This window comes from Montipora foliosa, chromosome 1, assembly GCF_036669935.1.
Source record: "Montipora foliosa isolate CH-2021 chromosome 1, ASM3666993v2, whole genome shotgun sequence".
Taxonomy (NCBI): Eukaryota; Metazoa; Cnidaria; class Anthozoa; order Scleractinia; family Acroporidae; genus Montipora; species Montipora foliosa.
Window position 1 is genome coordinate 1525884 of NC_090869.1, and position 20000 is coordinate 1545883.

Genomic DNA, 20000 nt, shown 5'->3' on the forward strand with positions numbered 1-20000 from the left:
TTCAAGCACTTAAACACTTTTTCGATCAACGCACTGTCAAAGAACCTAGCTCGGAAACGCTCCTCCGCCTTGCCGAACTAGTTTTAACGCTTAACTGTTTTTCATTCGCCGGCAACTATTACAAACAAATTAATGGTGTAGCGATGGGCACAAGAATGGGACCTAGCTATGCCAATCTTTTTGTAGGATATGTTGAACACCAATTTTTTAATCAGTACAACGGCCCCAAACCTGAACTCTACGGCCGCTACATCGACGACTGCATCGGCGCTATTTCATCCAGCAGAGAAGAACTCGATCAATTTATAACCTCCGTCAACTCTTTTCATCCGGCTCTTAAATATACCTGGGAAATTTCGGAAACTTCATTGGCTTTCCTAGATATCAAAGTTTCTATTAGAGGCAACGTGCTATGTACTAGTGTGCATTACAAACCTACAGATTCACACAGTTATTTGTTGTATTCATCGTCACATCCATCACATGTCAAGAACTCCATTCCTTATTCTCAATTTCTTAGACTAGTGATGACTCCGATTTTTCCAGCAAATCAGAGGAGATGTGCCAGTTCTTCCAAAAACGTGGTTATCCTGTCTCTGTGGTCAAAGCGGGCCATCATCGCGCCCAACAATTTGATCGACAGTCATCACTACAAACGTCACAAAAAGATAAGAATGACAGAATTCCATTCACCCTCACTTTCCATCCTCATAATCACGCAGTCAAAAGAATCATTCTTAGTAATTTTAAATTACTCCAAAATGATCCCGAGACTGGTAGAATCTTTTCGCAACCACCACTTATTTCATTCAAACGCGACAAAAACGTAGGCAACTTTTTAGTTAGAAGCGCGCTCAAAACTAACGAGCAACCCGGCACTTTCAAATGCGCGCGCTCACGATGCAAAACTTGTCTTTTCATTGTTAGCACTAGCAAGATATCGGGACCTAAGCGATCTGTTAAGATCACCGATCGTTTCACATGTACCTCCGCAAATGTCATTTATTGGATAACTTGCACGTTATGCAATAAATTATACATTGGTGAGACAGGTAGACGACTAGGTGACCGATTCCGCGAACACCTTCGCGATGTTGAAAAGAATGACAAGGATGCATCTAAGCCAGTCGCTCGCCATTTTAATCTGCCTAACCACTCCAAAAAACACATGGCTATCTGCGGCCTTTCCCTACATCTAGGTACTACGGAAAGCCGCAAGAATCTGGAACAAAAATTCATCTTTCAAATCGGCACCCTTAATCCTCACGGTATTAACGAACGCTTTTCATTTAACTAATATATTCCTATTTTTCACGTTGCCATGTTACCACCAATAGCGTAGCTCCTACTCTACTATAAAAACTACCCGTAACCCATAATCCCTCGATTCGCTCTGACGAAGGGCTAACGCTCGAAACGTCAGCTTTTAGAATCTCTGTACGGTGGCCAATTTACATTGTCAACTCCGTTGATAAAACCAAATTTTTGTATACTACTTCCCCACCGACGCAGCACCACAGTTTCTTTAGAAACTACCCCTTCATTCATTTGGAGTAACTATGAGCTAGCTATCGGAATAGCCAGAAAGGAAGATCCCATTCGAGTAGCAACTTTTCTCACCGTGATTGGCGACGAAGCCCTAGATGTTTACAATGCATTCACGTGGGACAGTGACGCAGACAAAGTCAAAATGGATAAAGTTCTAGAGCATTTTGAGCAGTACTGTGAGCCTCGCAAGAATACAATTTACGAGAGGTATTTATTCTTTTCGCGTGGACAGGAAAGTGGGGAGCCCATTGATAAATATGCCACTGTTCTACGAAACATGGCAGACTGTTGTGAATTTCAAGATTTGAAAAATTCGTTGATACGCGACCGCATCGTGTTTGGAATCGCTGATCACAACGTGAGAGAGCGTTTGTTGCGAGTCCCAGATTTGACGCTGAATAAAGCTCTAGAAATTGCACGAGCTGCCGAAGCAACCCAAAGCCAGTTGAAACAAATGCAAAACTTGCACGAGGTTAATGCAGTAGGGAAGAAGAAAGAAAAATTCTTCCGAAAGAAACAAGAAGAGAAGAAGAAATCAGCAAAGGGAAGTGCTCAGCAGATCGACTGCAAATTTTGTGGCAGGAAACATGTAACAGACAGATCAAAGTGCCGTGCATATGGCCAACAGTGCAACAAGTGTGGAAAAAGAAACCATTTTGCTGCGAAGTGTACAGGAGGAAGGCAGTCCAGTCGTAATTTACATGCCAATCAGAATTTGAATTATGTGCAAGAAGATTCAGATGGGAGTCAATTTGAAGAATATACTATTGATGTCATAACTTATCAAGTCAGTGCTGTGGAAGAAAAGAAACACCCAAAACAGTTGTTTACATCAGTAAAAGTAAACAATGCTAAAGATGTTACATTTCAGTTGGACTGTGGAGCAACTTGTAATTTGCTATCACTAAAAGAATTCTCAAGCATTATGGGGGATCCCAAAGATCTGTATTTGAGGAAAACATCTGCAACACTCAAGATGCACAATGGAACCACTATGACTCCACTTGGAAAGTGCACTCTCAAATGTGCCAAAGGTGAGATGAGTACAGATGCAGATTTTTTTTATAACTGATGAGGATGTCAGGCCTATATTGGGTGCTGAGTTATGTCAGGAACTGAACTTAATCAAGGTTATGGCAAGTGACATTTCAGAGTCAGAAACTGTGAATGCAGTAAATGACAAGGTTCAAACTGCCCACATTGTTCTAACCAGAGATCAAATTTTGAAACAGTACAGTGATGTTTTTGAGGGATTAGGGTGCATGGATGGCCCATACCATATGGAACTCGATGAAACTGTAAAACCTGTTGTCCACCCCCCTAGGAAAGTCCCTGTAGCACTAAGAGACCGTTTAAAGGAAGAACTGGACAAATTAGTCAGAGAGAAAGTTATCACCCCCGTTACAGAACCTACAAATTGGGTGTCTACTTTGGTTCTAGTAAACAAGCCAGAGAAGTTAAGAATTTGTATTGACCCACAAGATTTAAACAGAGCCCTGCTGAGAGCCCATTATCCTCTCCCCACCATTGAAGACGTGGCAACTAGGCTATGTAAGGCTAAAGTCTTCTCAGTTTTGGATGCAAAGAATGGATTCTGGCAAGTTCAGCTAGACAAACCGTCGTCACTCTTGACCACGTTTAATAAACCTTTTGGCCGTTATCGCTGGCTTCGCTTACCATTTGGAATCAAAACAGCCCCAGAAGAGTACCAGCGAAGAATCCATGAAAGCTTACAAGGTCTGAAAGGTATAGAAGACATTGTAGATGACATACTCTGTGTTGGTAAGGGTGACACCTATGAAAATGCAGTTAAGGATCATGACAGCAACCTAATTGCACTCTTGGAGAGATGTCAAGAGAAGAATATCAAGTTGAATCCAAAGAAGTTACAGTTGAGAAAGCAAGAAGTGCCCTACATCGGTCATGTACTGACCCCTGATGGCCTCAAGCCGGATCCAAGTAAGGTCAAGGCAATTGTAGAAATGCCTACACCTTCAGACAAGAAGGCCGTGCAAAGGGTGCTTGGAATGATTACGTATCTTGCGAAATTTCTGCCTAACCTGTCTGATGTGACGGAGCCGTTGAGACGTTTATTAGACAAAGATGTGCAATGGCACTGGAACGATACACACGAGAAATCATGGAAGCAAGTGAAACAATTGATCACAAGAGAACCAGTGTTGAAGTATTTCGACCCCAGTAAAGAAGTAACACTGCAATGCGATGCATCGGAATCTGGACTGGGTGCTGTCATACTGCAAGAGGGTCAGTCTATAGCATTCTCGTCAAGAGCGCTTACCAGTACTGAAAGAAATTATGCTCAAATAGAGAAAGAGCTGCTCAGCATAGTTCACGGGTGCACACGCTTTGACCAGTACGTTTATGGTAGGCCAGTTACAGTACAGACGGATCACAAGCCGCTAGAGGGCATTTTCAAGAAATCTCTGCTTTCGGCCCCCAAAAGGCTCCAAAGAATGTTATTACAGCTCCAGAGGTATAGCTTGAATATAGTGTACAAGCCTGGAAAGGAACTATTCATTGCTGATACACTCAGTCGAGCATTCCTTCCCAATAAGCCGAGTACAGAAGAGTTGAAGTCGGAGGTTTTATCAGTCAAACAGGAAGAGCATCTAATCAAATCCATTGAAGAGATCAACATGGTCGAGTTTCTGCCAATCACAAGTCAACGCCTTGTTGATCTCAGAAGAAAAACTGAACTTGACGAAGGTCTTCAGCAGTTGAAACATATTATCAAGATTGGTTGGCCAGAAACAAAAGAAGAAGTCCCATCAGAAATCAGGAGATATTTTGACTTCAAAGAAGAGCTCAGCATCCAAGATGGTATCCTCTTCAAAGGAAATCGAGTAATTGTACCTGTAGCGCTAAGGCCCCACATGATCACGCAAGTACACTCAAGCCACCTTGGTATTGAAAGTTGTTTAAATAAAGCAAGAGATGTCCTGTTTTGGCCTGGCATGACCGCAGAGATCAGGGACTGTGTTTCTAAGTGCGAAACATGTAACACCTATCAGACAAACCAGCAGAAAGAACCACTCATACCTCATGATCCACCTAAACGCCCTTGGTCTCATGTTGCAACAGACCTTTTCAGTTTTGACAACAAGGAGTGGTTCATCATCGTTGAACACTGGTCAGATTACTTTGAACTGAACCAATTATCCAGTACCAACTCAAGTTCTGTTATCAAGTCTCTCAAGAATCAGTTCGCACGCCATGGCATACCTGATACTCTGTATTCTGACAACGGACCACAGTTTGCTTCCAGAGAATTCAAAGAATTTACATCCGCCTGGCATTTTGACCACCAAACGTCTTCACCACACTATCCACAATCAAATGGCAAGATTGAAAGTGCTGTTAAGACAGCCAAGAAGTTACTAACCAAAGCAAAGGCAAGTGGACAAGATCCATACTTGGCCATTTTGGACTAGCGAAACACACCTTCACCCAGTATTGGATCATCACCAGTACAAAGATTATTTGGACGACGTACAAAGACACTGTTACCTACAGCAGGAACTTTTTTACAGCCAAAGATCGTGGAGGGAACTGAAGGCAAGTTCAAAGAAAGAAAGACGAAACAAGCACTGTTTTACAACAAAGGAACAAAAGAGCTTCCTCAGCTTCAACCCGGAGACACAGTGCGCATGAAACCGCTGCCATCAGACAAAGAAAAGCTGTGGAGAAAGGGATCAGTTGTCAAACAAGTAGCACCTCGCTCCTACGAGGTAGATCTTCAAGGAACTATGTTCAGGAGAAATAGAAGACACTTGGTAAAGACCAAGGAACCATCGCCACAGTTGGATTTGGAATCCCAAGAAAACCTGCCAGCCAGTAGTACCCCTTTACCTGTGAATGGACCACCTTGGTGCAAACAAGATCTGGTAGAATCATTCATAGACCTGGACGACTACGAGATTTTGTTTGAGGAACGTTAATTAGGACTTTGAACTGTCATTGTCTGATTGATTGCTTTATGGTCAATAACTTTTTTATGAGAAGGGAGATGTGATATTATGAAGTAGCGATCAATACCGCTGACATAATATCGCGAACTCGTAACAAACGTTTCGGTGACGTTCTTGTAAGATTATTTGAGTTTTCGCTAAGACTGTTTTAGTTGAGTTTGCTCGTTTTGAAGCTAAGGACTAACACAGTTTCGCCTTGTGGTTTTTCACAAATTAAACGCTGTACAAGACATGTTTAAATGTGCTGATTTAGTTCAACTTACTAGCAAGAAGAGAGGGCTTTAATTGCAAACTGAGGTCCAGATGTTTTGTTCATTCGAGGCCGCTTGCTAAGTTCTAAGAATAAGATGCAAATGGGCCACTCTTCCTCAATTGGTAGAAAACTGATACAAGCAATGCCAACATCAACTCAATGGCATTGAAAAATTCCTTTTCATGGCTCAATACGTTGTAGAATGCAAGAAGCAATTACATGTTCAGTTGACGAGTCAACTGTAAATTTACGCATTATTTCAAGATTAGAGGCGCCATACACATTTACCTTAGCTTTCTGCTCAGTTTCACCATCCTGCAATTCCTCATTTCTTGCTGTCAACCTCGACACCTTATTGTAAAGAAAAGGTGTGAAATGCGTTTACGCTGAACTCAGCCTTAAGCCATTTAAATGTAAAGACTATGGCGCTCACATGCTTCGCGAAAAAATCCTCTAATGTTAAGGCGCTGTTACACTGTGAAATGTTTTGTGCAACTTGTCCCGCCACAATGTCGCCAAAACATTGCGAGACAGATTGCACGAAACATTTCACAGTGTAACAGCGCCGTTAACCTTGTATATCGCATTAACAAATGTGTTTCCAACGTAAACAAAAGCTTTTTTTAGGGTCATTAAAAGGATTTACGGCAAATTGTTTTATTCTACCTTTTCTCTTTCTTTCGAGGAGTTGCCCGATATATCAGCAGTTAACAGGAAAGAATAAGCAAAATAAGTTTCTTTTAAAATGTAATCAGCATGCCAGAATGATACTTGCTACAAAGTTTCAAAAAGTCCTGTGGAGCGAATTCAGAGCCACCTTAACTAATTAAAAATTTAAGGTAGATATCGATCTGAATCCGCTCTAGCCTCCTTCGCAGGCGTTTTTAGGACTGGAGCCTAAAAACGGCTGCGAAGGAGGCTAAATCCGCTCCACAGAATGTTTTTAAACTTTGCAAAGAGTTTCATCTTGGCCTTCTGATCAATTTACTGGGATAACAAATTGGGGTCACCGAGTTCGTTTTTAGACATAAGCAACTGCAACTAAAGCCAATATAAAGGGTGTTTTTGCAAGGTTTTCCTTTTTCCATTATGGTAACTTGTCCAGTATAAGGGCGGTGATTTCCTTTTCTTGCAACCCAATTTCTCGTTGCGTCGAATTTGGGTAAAAAACGTTTTCGCAAGGCTGCAAAAGTAATTAACAATTTAAACTCAAGTTTTAATTAAGGTTTCTGCTTCCGGCGTTTTAGGGCTCTCGGTTTCACTTGAATGAACTGCTCCAACTGTTTCAGGCGCTATTTTTGCGAAACCACGAATACTAGTGGGTAATATTTTACTCTGACCCACTGTTCCTTACCTCTTCCTTCAATTTGTGTATCTCGTTGTCCATTTTGGAAACCTAAGCAATACAAAGAGACTGAGTTTTACGTTAATGGTTCGATATAAAATACGTCTACTTTTAAAATACGCAATAGCGTGTTTTCACAGGACGTCATCAAATTGTAGAATCAAAGCTGCGAGGTTTTCTGATTTTTTTTTTTTTTTTTTTTTTATCCATAGCACTTAGAAGTAAACCTTTTCACCGGTTTTACGGCCGGTAACGTTTTTTCTTTTGGCAATACAGCATTTTGAACTTCCGAATTTTCGCCTTGCGTGACACCAAGAGTAACTGAGTTAAAGCTGTCTGGTTCAAAAAAAGTTTTGGCAAATTAAACGCTGTACAAGACATGTTTAAATGTGCTGATTTAGTTCAACTTACAAGCAAGAAAAGAGGGCTTTAATTGCAAACTGAGGTCCAGATGTTTTGTTCATTCGAGGCCGCTTGCTAAGTTCTAAGAATAAGATGCAAATGGGCCACTCTTCCTCAATTGGTAGAAAACTGATACAAGCAATGCCAACATCAACTCAATGGCATTGAAAAATTCCTTTTCATGGCTCAATACGTTGTAGAATGCAAGAAGCAATTACATGTTCAGTTGACGAGTCAACTGTAAATTTACGCATTATTTCAAGATTAGAGGCGCCATACACATTTACCTTAGCTTTCTGCTCAGTTTCACCATCCTGCAATTCCTCATTTCTTGCTGTCAACCTCGACACCTTATTGTAAAGAAAAGGTGTGAAATGCGTTTACGCTGAACTCAGCCTTAAGCCATTTAAATGTAAAGACTATGGCGCTCACATGCTTCGCGAAAAAATCCTCTAATGTTAAGGCGCTGTTACACTGTGAAATGTTTTGTGCAACTTGTCCCGCCACAATGTCGCCAAAACATTGCGAGACAGATTGCACGAAACATTTCACAGTGTAACAGCGCCGTTAACCTTGTATATCGCATTAACAAATGTGTTTCCAACGTAAACAAAAGCTTTTTTTAGGGTCATTAAAAGGATTTACGGCAAATTGTTTTATTCTACCTTTTCTCTTTCTTTCGAGGAGTTGCCCGATATATCAGCAGTTAACAGGAAAGAATAAGCAAAATAAGTTTCTTTTAAAATGTAATCAGCATGCCAGAATGATACTTGCTACAAAGTTTCAAAAAGTCCTGTGGAGCGAATTCAGAGCCACCTTAACTAATTAAAAATTTAAGGTAGATATCGATCTGAATCCGCTCTAGCCTCCTTCGCAGGCGTTTTTAGGACTGGAGCCTAAAAACGGCTGCGAAGGAGGCTAAATCCGCTCCACAGAATGTTTTTAAACTTTGCAAAGAGTTTCATCTTGGCCTTCTGATCAATTTACTGGGATAACAAATTGGGGTCACCGAGTTCGTTTTTAGACATAAGCAACTGCAACTAAAGCCAATATAAAGGGTGTTTTTGCAAGGTTTTCCTTTTTCCATTATGGTAACTTGTCCAGTATAAGGGCGGTGATTTCCTTTTCTTGCAACCCAATTTCTCGTTGCGTCGAATTTGGGTAAAAAACGTTTTCGCAAGGCTGCAAAAGTAATTAACAATTTAAACTCAAGTTTTAATTAAGGTTTCTGCTTCCGGCGTTTTAGGGCTCTCGGTTTCACTTGAATGAACTGCTCCAACTGTTTCAGGCGCTATTTTTGCGAAACCACGAATACTAGTGGGTAATATTTTACTCTGACCCACTGTTCCTTACCTCTTCCTTCAATTTGTGTATCTCGTTGTCCATTTTGGAAACCTAAGCAATACAAAGAGACTGAGTTTTACGTTAATGGTTCGATATAAAATACGTCTACTTTTAAAATACGCAATAGCGTGTTTTCACAGGACGTCATCAAATTGTAGAATCAAAGCTGCGAGGTTTTCTGATTTTTTTTTTTTTTTTTTTTTATCCATAGCACTTAGAAGTAAACCTTTTCACCGGTTTTACGGCCGGTAACGTTTTTTCTTTTGGCAATACAGCATTTTGAACTTCCGAATTTTCGCCTTGCGTGACACCAAGAGTAACTGAGTTAAAGCTGTCTGGTTCAAAAAAAGTTTTGGCAAATTAAACGCTGTACAAGACATGTTTAAATGTGCTGATTTAGTTCAACTTACAAGCAAGAAAAGAGGGCTTTAATTGCAAACTGAGGTCCAGATGTTTTGTTCATTCGAGGCCGCTTGCTAAGTTCTAAGAATAAGATGCAAATGGGCCACTCTTCCTCAATTGGTAGAAAACTGATATACGCAATGCCATCATCAACTCAATGGCATTGAAAAATTCCTTTTCATGGCTCAATACGTTGTAGAATGTAAGAAGCAATTACATGTTCAGTTGACGAGTCAACTGTAAATTTACGCATTATTTCAAGATTAGAGGCGTCATACACATTTACCTTAGCTTTCTGCTCAGTTTCACCATCCTGCAATTCCTCATTTCTTGCTGTCAACCTCGACACCTTTTTGTAAAGAAAAGGTGCGAAATGCGTTTACGCTGAGTTCAGCTTTACAGTGCGACGCGCCTTACCGTGGCCACCTAACAAAGTTTTTTTTACAAATTTTCTCCCAATCAGGATGTGTGAATTGGATTGACAGTCACGCCTCCTTGCAAAGTTCGCACCGTTGTAAGTTGAACACCGTTGCATGGGTTGTTGAGTTGACGTATTTACACATAATTGTCAAATGTGAAATTTTGTTGGGTGGCTACGGTAAGGCGCGTTGCACTGTAAGCCATTTAAATGTAAAGACTATGGCGCTCACATGCTTCCCGAAAACATCCTCTAATGTTAAGGCGCTGTTACACTGTGAAATGTTTCCTGCAACTTGCCTCGCAATGACGGTTTTGGCGACATTGTGGCGGGACAAGAGGCACGAAGCATTTCACAATGTAACATACCCTGCAACGGCTAAAATCGTTGTGAGACAAGTTGCAAGAACCGTTGCCGAAAGTAGAATTAAGTTTTACTTTTCGTGCAACTTGTCTCGCAACGATTTTGGCCGTTGCAGGGTATGACTGTGAAATGTTTCGTGCAACTTGTCCCGCCACAATGTCGCCAAAACATTGCGAGACAAGTTGCACGAAACATTTCACAGTGTAACAGCGCCGTTAACCTTGTATATCGCATTAACAAATGTGTTTCCAACATAAACAAAATTTAACAAAGATCTGAATCCGCTCCACAGAATGCTTTTAAACTTTGCAAAGAGTTTCATCTTGGCCTGCAGATCACTTTAGTGCGATAACAAATTGGGGTCACCAAGTTCGTTTTTTAGACATGAGCAACTGCAACTAAAGCTAATATAAAGGGTGTTGTTGCAAGGCTTTCCTGTTTCCATGCTAACTTGTCCAGCATAAGGGCAGTGATTTCCCTTTCTTGCAACCCAATTTCTCGTTGTGTCGATTTTGGGTTAAAAAACGTTTTCGCAAGACTGCAAAATTAACATTTTAAACTCAAGTTTTAATAAAGGCTTCTGTTTCCGGCGTTTTAGGGCTCTCGGTTTCACTTTGAATGAACTGCCACAACTGTTTCAGGCGCTATTTTTGCAAAACCACGAATACTTGTGGGTAATATTTTACTCTGACCCACTGTTTCTTACCTCCTCCTTCAATTCGTTTATCTCTTTGTCCCTTTTGGAAACCTAAGCAATGCAAAGAGACTGAGTTTTAACGTTAATGGTTCGATATAAAATACGTCTACTTTTAAAATACGCAATACAGTGTTTTCACAGGACGTCAAAAAAATTGTAGAATTAAATCTGCGAGGTTTTCTGACTTTTCTTTTATCCATAGCAGGTAAAACATTACTTAGAAGTAAATCTTTCTACCCGTTTTATGGCCCGTAGCGTTTTTTGTTTTGACAATACAGCATTTTGAACTTTCGAATTTTCGCCTTGCCTGACACCAAGAGTAACTGAGATAAAGCTGTCTGGTTCAAAAACAGTTTCGCCTTGTGGTTTTTGGCAAACTAAACGCTGTACAAGACATGTTTAAATGTGCTCATTTAGTTCAACTTACAAGCAAGAAAAATTAATCGCAAACTGAGGTCCAGATGTTTTGTTGATTCGAGGCCGCTTGCTAAGTGCAAAAGCGCCACTCTTCCCCGGAGGGTGTTGCCATATATGGTCTATATAGGTATGTGACGCTGTGAAGGGTATGATCTTCAAGCAGTTTACTCTCGCATAGGGTATATAAATCCGAGCGTTTGGGTCTAGAATAGGGTATCATTTTTCACGAAACTGACCAGTCGCTTAAAGATTTTATCAAGGCTAAGGAAACCAGAATTCCCGCTCAAAAATATAAAACAATCGAGTCGGCAAAGTTTAAGTTTACGCAACTCAGCCTCAACAGTGTCGATAAATGGCTATCATGAAACACTTCTGGATATAATTAACTGTCAAGTATCGGTATTTAGACGGAAATCGGTGGGAGTTTACTCTAGTATAGGGTAGCGAAATTCAGCTGATTTAGCTGTGGTATAGGCTAAGGGTTCCAGGGTCCCAGCAGCACATCCCCACCCAGAAATTGTCTCGCAACGATTTTGGCCGTTGCAGGGTATGACTGTGAAATGTTTCGTGCAACTTGTCCCGCCACAATGTCGCCAAAACATTGCGAGACAAGTTGCACGAAACATTTCACAGTGTAACTGCGCCGTTAACCTTGTATATCGCATTAACAAATTAGTCTAAATGTGTTTTCAACATAAACAAAAGCTTCTTTTAGGGTCCTTAAAAGGATTTACGGCAAATTGTTTTATTCTACCTTTTCTCTTTCTTTCGAGGAGTTGCTCGATATATCAGATGTTAAGAGGCTAGCATAAGCAAAATAAGTTTCTTTTGAAATGTAATCAGCGTACCAGAATGAAACTTTCTACAAAGTTTCAAAAAGTCCTGTGGAGCGAATTCAAAGCCACCTTAACGAATTAAAAATTTAAGGTAGATCTGAATCCGCTTCACAGAATTTTTTTAAACTTTGCAAAGAGTTTCATCTTGGCCTGCAGATCACTTTAGTGCAATAACAAATTGGGGTCACCAAGTTCGTTTTTTAGACATGTGCAACTACAACTAAAGCCAATATAAGGGGTGTTTTTTCAAGGCTTTCCTGTTTCCATGGTAAGTTGTCCAGTATAAGTGCGGTGATTTCCTTTTCTTGCAACCCAATTTCTCGTTGCGTCGAATTTGGGTTAAAAAACGTTATTCCAAGGCTGCAAAATTGATTAACAATTTAAACTCAAGTATTAACTAGAAATACCTATCGGTAGAGTGCCAACGAGTAAACACTGGCACAGCTGTGTGCCGAGGGAAAATTAAGAAGTAACCGGAGGATAGACCATTTTTAAAATTGAATCCTTGTTTAAAAAAGCAGTGCAATCTTTGGCTTTTAAAATGTCTAGAAGGATTCAACTTGTGGGGTAGATTACAGGTGAAATATGTAAGCTCGGAACCCTGAAATTTTGGAAAAAGAACACTATCCAAATTGATTTGCTAAGTTCCCTTAAGCTTGACAGATAGTGGCTACCTGGTAAACAGAGCTTAGACTGTTTTTCACTTTTGTGAACGCTAATGGATAATCAGTACAAACTAACAGCGACACGTCGCGTCACCCGTGACTCGTATGATTTCGAGCACACTAGGTCGATTGGAAAGAGGTTTTATATTCCCTCTGATTTATGTTTATAGTTAGTGAATATATTTGAATATATTTACGTATTTTTCCTTAATTATGGCACGCTGGCCGATTTTGTCAAGACAATTGACAAGATAGTTGTTTGGCACGCTCGCCGTGACTGTCAAATTTGTAATTTGAACACACCGGCTCGATAAAAAAGAGGCGGATCATGATACTCCTGATGTGATTAGTTTAGATTAAAAGATCCCGCGATCCCATTGGCTAACTCGAAAGCAATCACCGATGATGTCACTCTTACATTACCTTATATTACCTTATGCTGAATTTCAATTCGAGAAATCTTTTCCCTGTACGTACCAAAATCAACTCGCGCACACGGCTTTATAATGCTGCCGCCTCGTCACCCTCGCGTCCTCGCGAGTGTGACTCGTTGGCAATTAAGGCTTCTGCTTCCGGCGTTTTAGGGCTCTCGGTTTCACTTTGAATAAACTGCCACAGCTGTTTTAGGTGCTATTTTTGCGAAACCACGAATACTAGTGGGTAATATTTTACTCTGACCCTACTGTTCCTTACCTTCTCCACCAATTCCTTTTTCTCGTTGTCCATTTTGGAAACCTAAGCAATACAATGAGACTGAGCTTTAACGTTAATGGATCGATACAAAATACGTCTACTTTTAAAATACGCAATAGAGTGTTTTCACAGGACGTCATCAAATTGTAGAATCAAAGCTAGGAGGTTTTCTGATTTTTTTTATCCATAGCAGGTAAAACATTACTTAGAAGTAAATCTTTCTACCGGAAAAATCTTTCTATGATTCCTTTCATATACCATTTCATCATTGGTTTTATGTTCCGTAGCGTTTTTCGTTTTGACAATTTAGCATTTTGAACTTCAGAATTTTCGCCTTGCGTGACACCAAGACTATAAACTGAGAGAAAGCTGTCTGGTTCAAAAACAGTTTCGCTGCACAAGACATGTTTAAATGGGCTGATTCAGTTACTGGGTTGCCTATGGCAAACCAGTCGAGGTCTGCGTTTAGTTTGTTTGTTTTTGTTTTTTTTTTTTTATTATTATTATTTTTTTTCCGTGTCGGTAAAGGTCTTGCCTGTCACTCCCCTGGTAAGTGGTGTCTTTGTGCATAGAGCCTTCTACGTGTATTTTCTTAGGATCGAGAGGGTAGTGGAACTGCGTAGATTTCTCTGGTGGACACAGTAGAATCATTAACTTAGCCTGCAATGGCGTCGAAAATGGCGTTTTAGAGGATCCTTAAACAAAATATACCCTTATGGAGCTCAATAATGGAAAGTCAGTTGGATAAACTGGGCAGGAATCTCAAAAGCGACGAGTACTGGACTTCGACAACAATCTATCGCCCGTCGAGACGAAAAGGATTCTGTGGTATTTTCTGCCTTTGTGAATTATAATATCATGTTGTGTATTGAATTTTCGAGCTTAAGGTTGAAATGTGATATGGGAGAAGTTTTTTAGTATTGCTCTGTAAGCAGGAAGGGTTCACAGGCCTGTTGGAAGCGTGCTTGAGTTTCAACAAAATGAGCCCCAAAATCAGTGAAAACTTGTGACGCAGATGAATAATAAAGTAGGTGCTATTTCCAACATGATGGAATTAGCTGGTGATAAATAACGTCGTACGCGTCTTGGAGAGTAAATTTTGACTTTGCATAAACAAGAGTTGGGCGATTGTGATCTTTGTTTTGACTTCGCTCATTTCATTGTCAAACTTTATAACACTTGACATAAAAAGAAACTTACAAAAACCCGGTATCTTGCCATCATTTGACACAGATGCTTCACTGTTTGGCGAGTAAACATGCCGCGGTAACTTAATCACGGCGCCCGCTGAATTCCGGCCATGTCACTTTCGATTTTGCAATTTACTTGAACGTAGCAAAAATCTCCCAAAATGTTTGTCGCTGATCGTTACTTTTTATATTCTATATTCACGGTTCAAGATTAATGTTGTTTTCATGTCGTAAATATTTCATTCTCGATCGACCGTCCCGGAAACTTCCTTCTTCTCTTTCTAAAAACTGTTTATCAATAGTTATTTGCTTTTTCATCAATATTTGTTCTGCATAAAGCAAGCTAACAAAATCTGTACCTTGCTGAGTTCGCATTCGTTAGCGTTAATAGTATTTTCGGTCAGATGCTTCTGTTTTTTATGAAGGGTTCATTGTTTTGGTCTCCCATCCTAACACTAACCCCGCGGAACAGGGCTTGACTTCAGTGAAATTTAGTACTACAAAGCTGTCAGATGCTCAACGGGCACACTTGTGGTGCAAAGAAGTTGTGAGGGAACTTGAAAATTATCAACATGTCAGCCCAGAAGCCAATGTTTCTCGCTTTTCTTTTATTTCTTATTCTTCAGAGACTGGAATGCTGTATTTCAATACCACACAATTCAGTGCCTTCTGATTTTTTGTAGCACGTATCACAGGCAACCCAGTGTATGCTTCACGGAAGCATCTCGTTCAACTTACAAGCAAGAAGAGAGGGCTTTAATCGCAAACTGAGGTCCAGATGTTTTGTTGATTCGAGGCCGCTTCCTAAGTTCAAGGAATAGGATGCAAAAGCGCCAGTCTTCCTCAATTGGTAGAAAACTGACACACGTTATGCCAACATCAACTCAATGGCATTGAAAAATTCCTTTTCATGGCTAAATAAGTTGTAGAATGTAAGAAGTAATTACATGTTCAGTTGACGTGTCAACTGTAAATTTACGCATTATTTCAAGATTAGAGGCGCCATACACATTTACCTTTGCTTTCTCCTCAGTTTCACCATCCTGCAATTTCTCATTTCTTGCTGTCAACCTCGACACCTTTTTGTAAAGAAAAGGTGCGAAATGCCTTTACGCTGAGTTCAGCTTTAAGCCATTTAAATGTAAAGTCTATGGCGCTCACATGCTTCGCGAAAAAATCCTCTAATGTTACGGCGCAGTTACACTTTGAAATGTTTCGTGCAACATGCCTCGCAATGACGGTTTTGGCGACATTGTGGTGGGACAGGTTGCTCGAAGCATTTCACAATGTAACATACCCTCCAACGGCTAAAATCGTTGTGAGACAAGTTGCGAGAGCCGTTGCCGAAAGTAGAATTAAGTTTTACTTTTCGTGCAACTTGTCTCGCAACGATTTTGGCCGTTGCAGTGTTTGACTGTGAAATGTTTCGTGCAACTTGTCCCGCCACAATGTCGCCAAAACATTGCGCGACAAGTTGCGCGAAACATTTCACAGTGTAACAGCGCCATTAGCGTTGTATATCGCATTAACAATGTGTTTCCAACATAAACAAAGCTTCTTTTAGGGTCATTAAAAAGGATTTAAGGCAAATTGTTTTATTCTACCTGTTCTCTTTCTTTCGAGGAGTTGCCGGATATATCAGCAGTTAACAGGCAACAATAAGCAAAATAACTTATTTTTGAAATGTAATCAGCATGCCAGAATGAAACTTTTTACAAAGTTTCAAAAAGTCCAGTGGAGCGAATTCAGAGCCACCTTAATTAATTAAAAATTTAAGGTAGATCTGAATGCGCTCCAAAGAATGTTTTTAAACTTTGCAAAGAGTTTCATCTTGGCCTGCAGATCACTTTAGTGCGATATCAAGTTGGTGTCACCGAGTTCGTTTTTTAGACATGAGCAACTTCAACTAAAGCCAATATAAAGGGTGTTTTTGCAAGGCTTTCCTGTTTCCATGGTAACTTGTCCAGTATAAGTGCGGTGATTTCCTTTTCTTGCAACCTAATTTTCGTTGCGTCGAAGTTGGGTAAAAAACGTTTTCGCAAGGTTGCAAAATTGATTAACAATTTAAACTCAATGTTTATAAAGGCTTTTCCTTCCGGCGTTTGAGGGCTCTCGGTTTCACTTTGAATGAACTGCCACAACTGTTTCAGGCGCTATTTTTGCGAAACCACGAATACTAGTGGGTAATATTTTACTCTGACCCACTGTTCCTTACCTCTTCCTTCAATTTGTGTATCTCGTTGTCCATTTTGGAAACCTAAGCAATACAAAGAGACTGAGTTTTAACGTTAATGGTTCGATATAAAATACGTCTACTTTTAAGATACGCAATAGAGTGTTTTCACTGGACGTCATCAAATTGTAGAATCAAAGCTGCGAGGTTTTCTGTTTTTATTTTATTTTATCCATAGCAGGTAAAACATTAATTAGAAATCTTTTTACCGGTTTTATGGCCCGTAGCGTTTTTCGTTTTGACAATACAGCATTTTGAACTTCCGAATTTTCGCCTTGCCTGACACCAAGACTAACTGAGAGAAAGCTGTCTGGTTCAAAAACAGTTTTGCCTTGTGGTTTTTGGCAAGTTAAACGCTGTACAAGACATGTTTAAATGTGCTGATTTACTTCATCTTACAAGCAAGAAGAGAGGGCTTTAATCGCAAACTGAGGTCGAGATGTTTTGTTGATTCGAGGCCGCTTGCTAAGTTCAAAGAATAGGATGCAAAAGCGCCAGTCTTCCTCAATTGGTAGAAAACTGACACACGTAATGCCAACATCAACTCAATGGCATTGAAAAATTCCTTTTCATGGCTCAATAAGTTGTAGAATGTAAGAAGCAATTACATGTTCAGTTGACGAGTCCACTGTAAATTTACGCATTATTTCAAGATTAGAGGCGCCATACAGCGCTTTCTGCTCAGTTTCACCATCCTGCAATTCCTTATTTCTTTCTGTCAACCTCGACACCTTATTGTAAAGAAAAGGTGCGAAATGCGTTTACCCTGAAGTCAGCTTTAAGCCATTTAAATGTAAAGACTATGGCGCTCAAATGCTTCGCGGAAAAATCCTCTAATGTTAAGGCGCTGTTACACTAGGGGTGGCGAATGGTAAAATCCGAGACTCGCTGAGACGCCGAGATCCTAGTTAAAAATCTGAGTCCAAGACTCCTTGGTAAAAAGTTTCGAGGTTCAAAAAGGGTAAAAACAAACCATGCAAAAACGAGACTTCTAGACATATCAAAAACCCTCTCGAGATTTCGAGATCCGGGTAAAAGTTTCGGAGACCAACGTTTTTCGAGGTACTCCATTCGCCACCCCTTACACTGTAAAATGTTTGGTGCAACTTGCCTCGCAATGACGCTTTTGGCGACATTGTGGCGGGACAAGTTGCACGAACTAATTCACAATGTAACATACCCTGCAACGGCTAAAATCGTTGTGAGACAAGTTGCAAGAGCCGTTGCCGAAAGTAGAACGTGCAACTTGTCTCGCAACGATTTTGGCTGTTGCAGGGTATGTTACATTGTGAATTGCTGCAAGAAGCTTTTGTTTATGTTGGAAACACATTTGTTAATGGGATATACAAGGCTAACGGCGCTGTTAGAATTAAGTTCTACTTTTCGTGCAACTTGTCTCGCAACGATTTTGGCCGTTCCAGGGTATGACTGTAAAATGTTTCGTGCAACTTGTCTCGCCACAATGTCGCCAAAACATTGCGAAACAAGTTCACGAAACATTTCACAGTGTAACAACGCCGTTAGCCTTGCATATCGCATTAACAGATGTGTTTCCAACATAAACAAAAGCTTCTTTTAGGGTCATTAAAAGAATTTACAGCAAATTGTTTTATTCTATCTTTTCTCTTTCTTTCGAGGAGTTGCCCGATATATCAGCAGTTAACAGTCAAGCATAAGCAAAATAAGTTTCTTTTGAAATTTAATCAGCATGCCAGAATGAAATGTTCTACAAAGTTTCAAAAAGTCCTGTGGAGCGAATTCAGAGCCACCTTAATTCATTAAAAATTTAAGGGAGATCTTAATCCGCTCCACAGACTGTTTTTAAACTTTGCAAAGAGTTTCATGTTGGCCTGCAGATCACTTTAGTTCAATAACAAATTGGGGTCACCAAGTTCGTTTTTTAGACATGAGCAACTGCAACTAAAGCCAATATAAAAGGTGTTTCTGCAAGGCTTTTCTGTTTCCATGGTAACTTGTCTAGTGTAATGGCGGTGATTTCCTTTTCATGCAACCCAATTTCTTGTTGCGTCGAATTTGGGTTAAAAAACGTTATTGCAAGGCTGCAAAATTGATTGACAATTTAAACTCAAGTATTAATTAAGGCTTTTGCTTCCGGCGTTTTAGGGCTCTCGGTTTGTTTTTGAATGTACTACCACAACTGTTTCAGGCGCTATTTTTGCGAAACCACGAATACTAGTGGGTAATATTTTACTCTGACCCACTCTTCCTTACCGCCTCCTCCAAATCGTTTATCTTGTTGGCCATTTTGTAAACCTAAGCAATACAAGGAGACTTAGTTTTAACGTTAATCGTTCGATATAAAATACTTCTATTTTTAAAATAGTTTGCATTAAATAAGCACTTTAAGGCCGTTCGAAGTTAGTATTTTCTTATTAACTTTTTTTTGGGATTTCAGTTTCCCGTACAGTAAGTACTACGTATCATGTTTTAATTTCTCGTTGTGTAGTGGAAGCATGGGACTTGAAGCGTGACGTGACAAATGAAAAAGGACTGGAGAGAGTGAGGTTGGGTTTTCTTCTTGGTTTTGTTTGTGTGTTGTGACATCGGACAGATTATTCTAATCGAAGGTTTTAGGTCTTAAATACAAAGTTGTGTTACAATTGGCCCATATCACTCAATGTCCAAACTAAAGATTTTGCCCGTCGAACCTCTCATTCAGTGTGAGGCTGGACGGGCAAAGACAATGCAAAGACAAAGCCTTTATTCCCCACGGACTCCAAAATGGCCGCCGAGTGATAAAGGTGAATTGTCTCGTCTCTGTTTACTTGCTAATTTGCCCGCGAGCACGATTGCAAGTGGTGGAGAATCGTAATTCCGTTGAACATAGCAACAACTGAAGAACTCCAAGGCATCGTGGCGGGACTTGTCAGTGTGGTGAAGGATCTAACTACAAATGTGTCTCAAATTAATAACAGTTGGTAACATGGCCCAGTCAGTTCCTGCAGCGTCTCAACAAAGTCTCGCATGCCTTCCATTCAACTTCCATCGTTTCGTCGAGACAGCGTAGTGCAAGATGACATTTCGGAATTCTTCGAGCGCTTCACACAGCAAACGTCACATCTTCCCGCCGAAACACGTCTTTCGCTGCTGGAAAAACAATGCGTTGGCGACTGGCCGCGATCTGTCCTGTCGATAGCCAAAACTACAGAAGGCTATGCCGAAAAAGCGGCAGAGGAAAAACCTA

General features: G+C 40.3%; 1 protein-coding gene across 2 annotated transcripts in view; it reads right to left on the reverse strand.

Annotated features, from left to right (window-relative positions):
* The window catches only part of LOC137978035 (uncharacterized), a 72972-nt gene that overhangs the window by 28405 nt on the left and 24567 nt on the right, over positions 1 to 20000 (reverse strand). Inside the window, exons 5-14 of one of the 2 annotated variants that reach the window (XM_068825404.1) lie at positions 19028 to 19069; positions 16778 to 16819; positions 15579 to 15641; positions 13373 to 13414; positions 10771 to 10812; positions 9570 to 9632; positions 8891 to 8932; positions 7825 to 7887; positions 7145 to 7186; positions 6079 to 6141 (exon numbers count right to left, since the gene is read on the reverse strand). In XM_068825404.1, the coding sequence (XP_068681505.1) occupies positions 6079 to 6141; positions 7145 to 7186; positions 7825 to 7887; positions 8891 to 8932; positions 9570 to 9632; positions 10771 to 10812; positions 13373 to 13414; positions 15579 to 15641; positions 16778 to 16819; positions 19028 to 19069 (504 nt within the window). The remainder of the gene's footprint in view (positions 1 to 6078; positions 6142 to 7144; positions 7187 to 7824; positions 7888 to 8890; positions 8933 to 9569; positions 9633 to 10770; positions 10813 to 13372; positions 13415 to 15578; positions 15642 to 16777; positions 16820 to 19027; positions 19070 to 20000) is intronic. The other variant, XM_068826159.1, reaches the window with a different exon arrangement.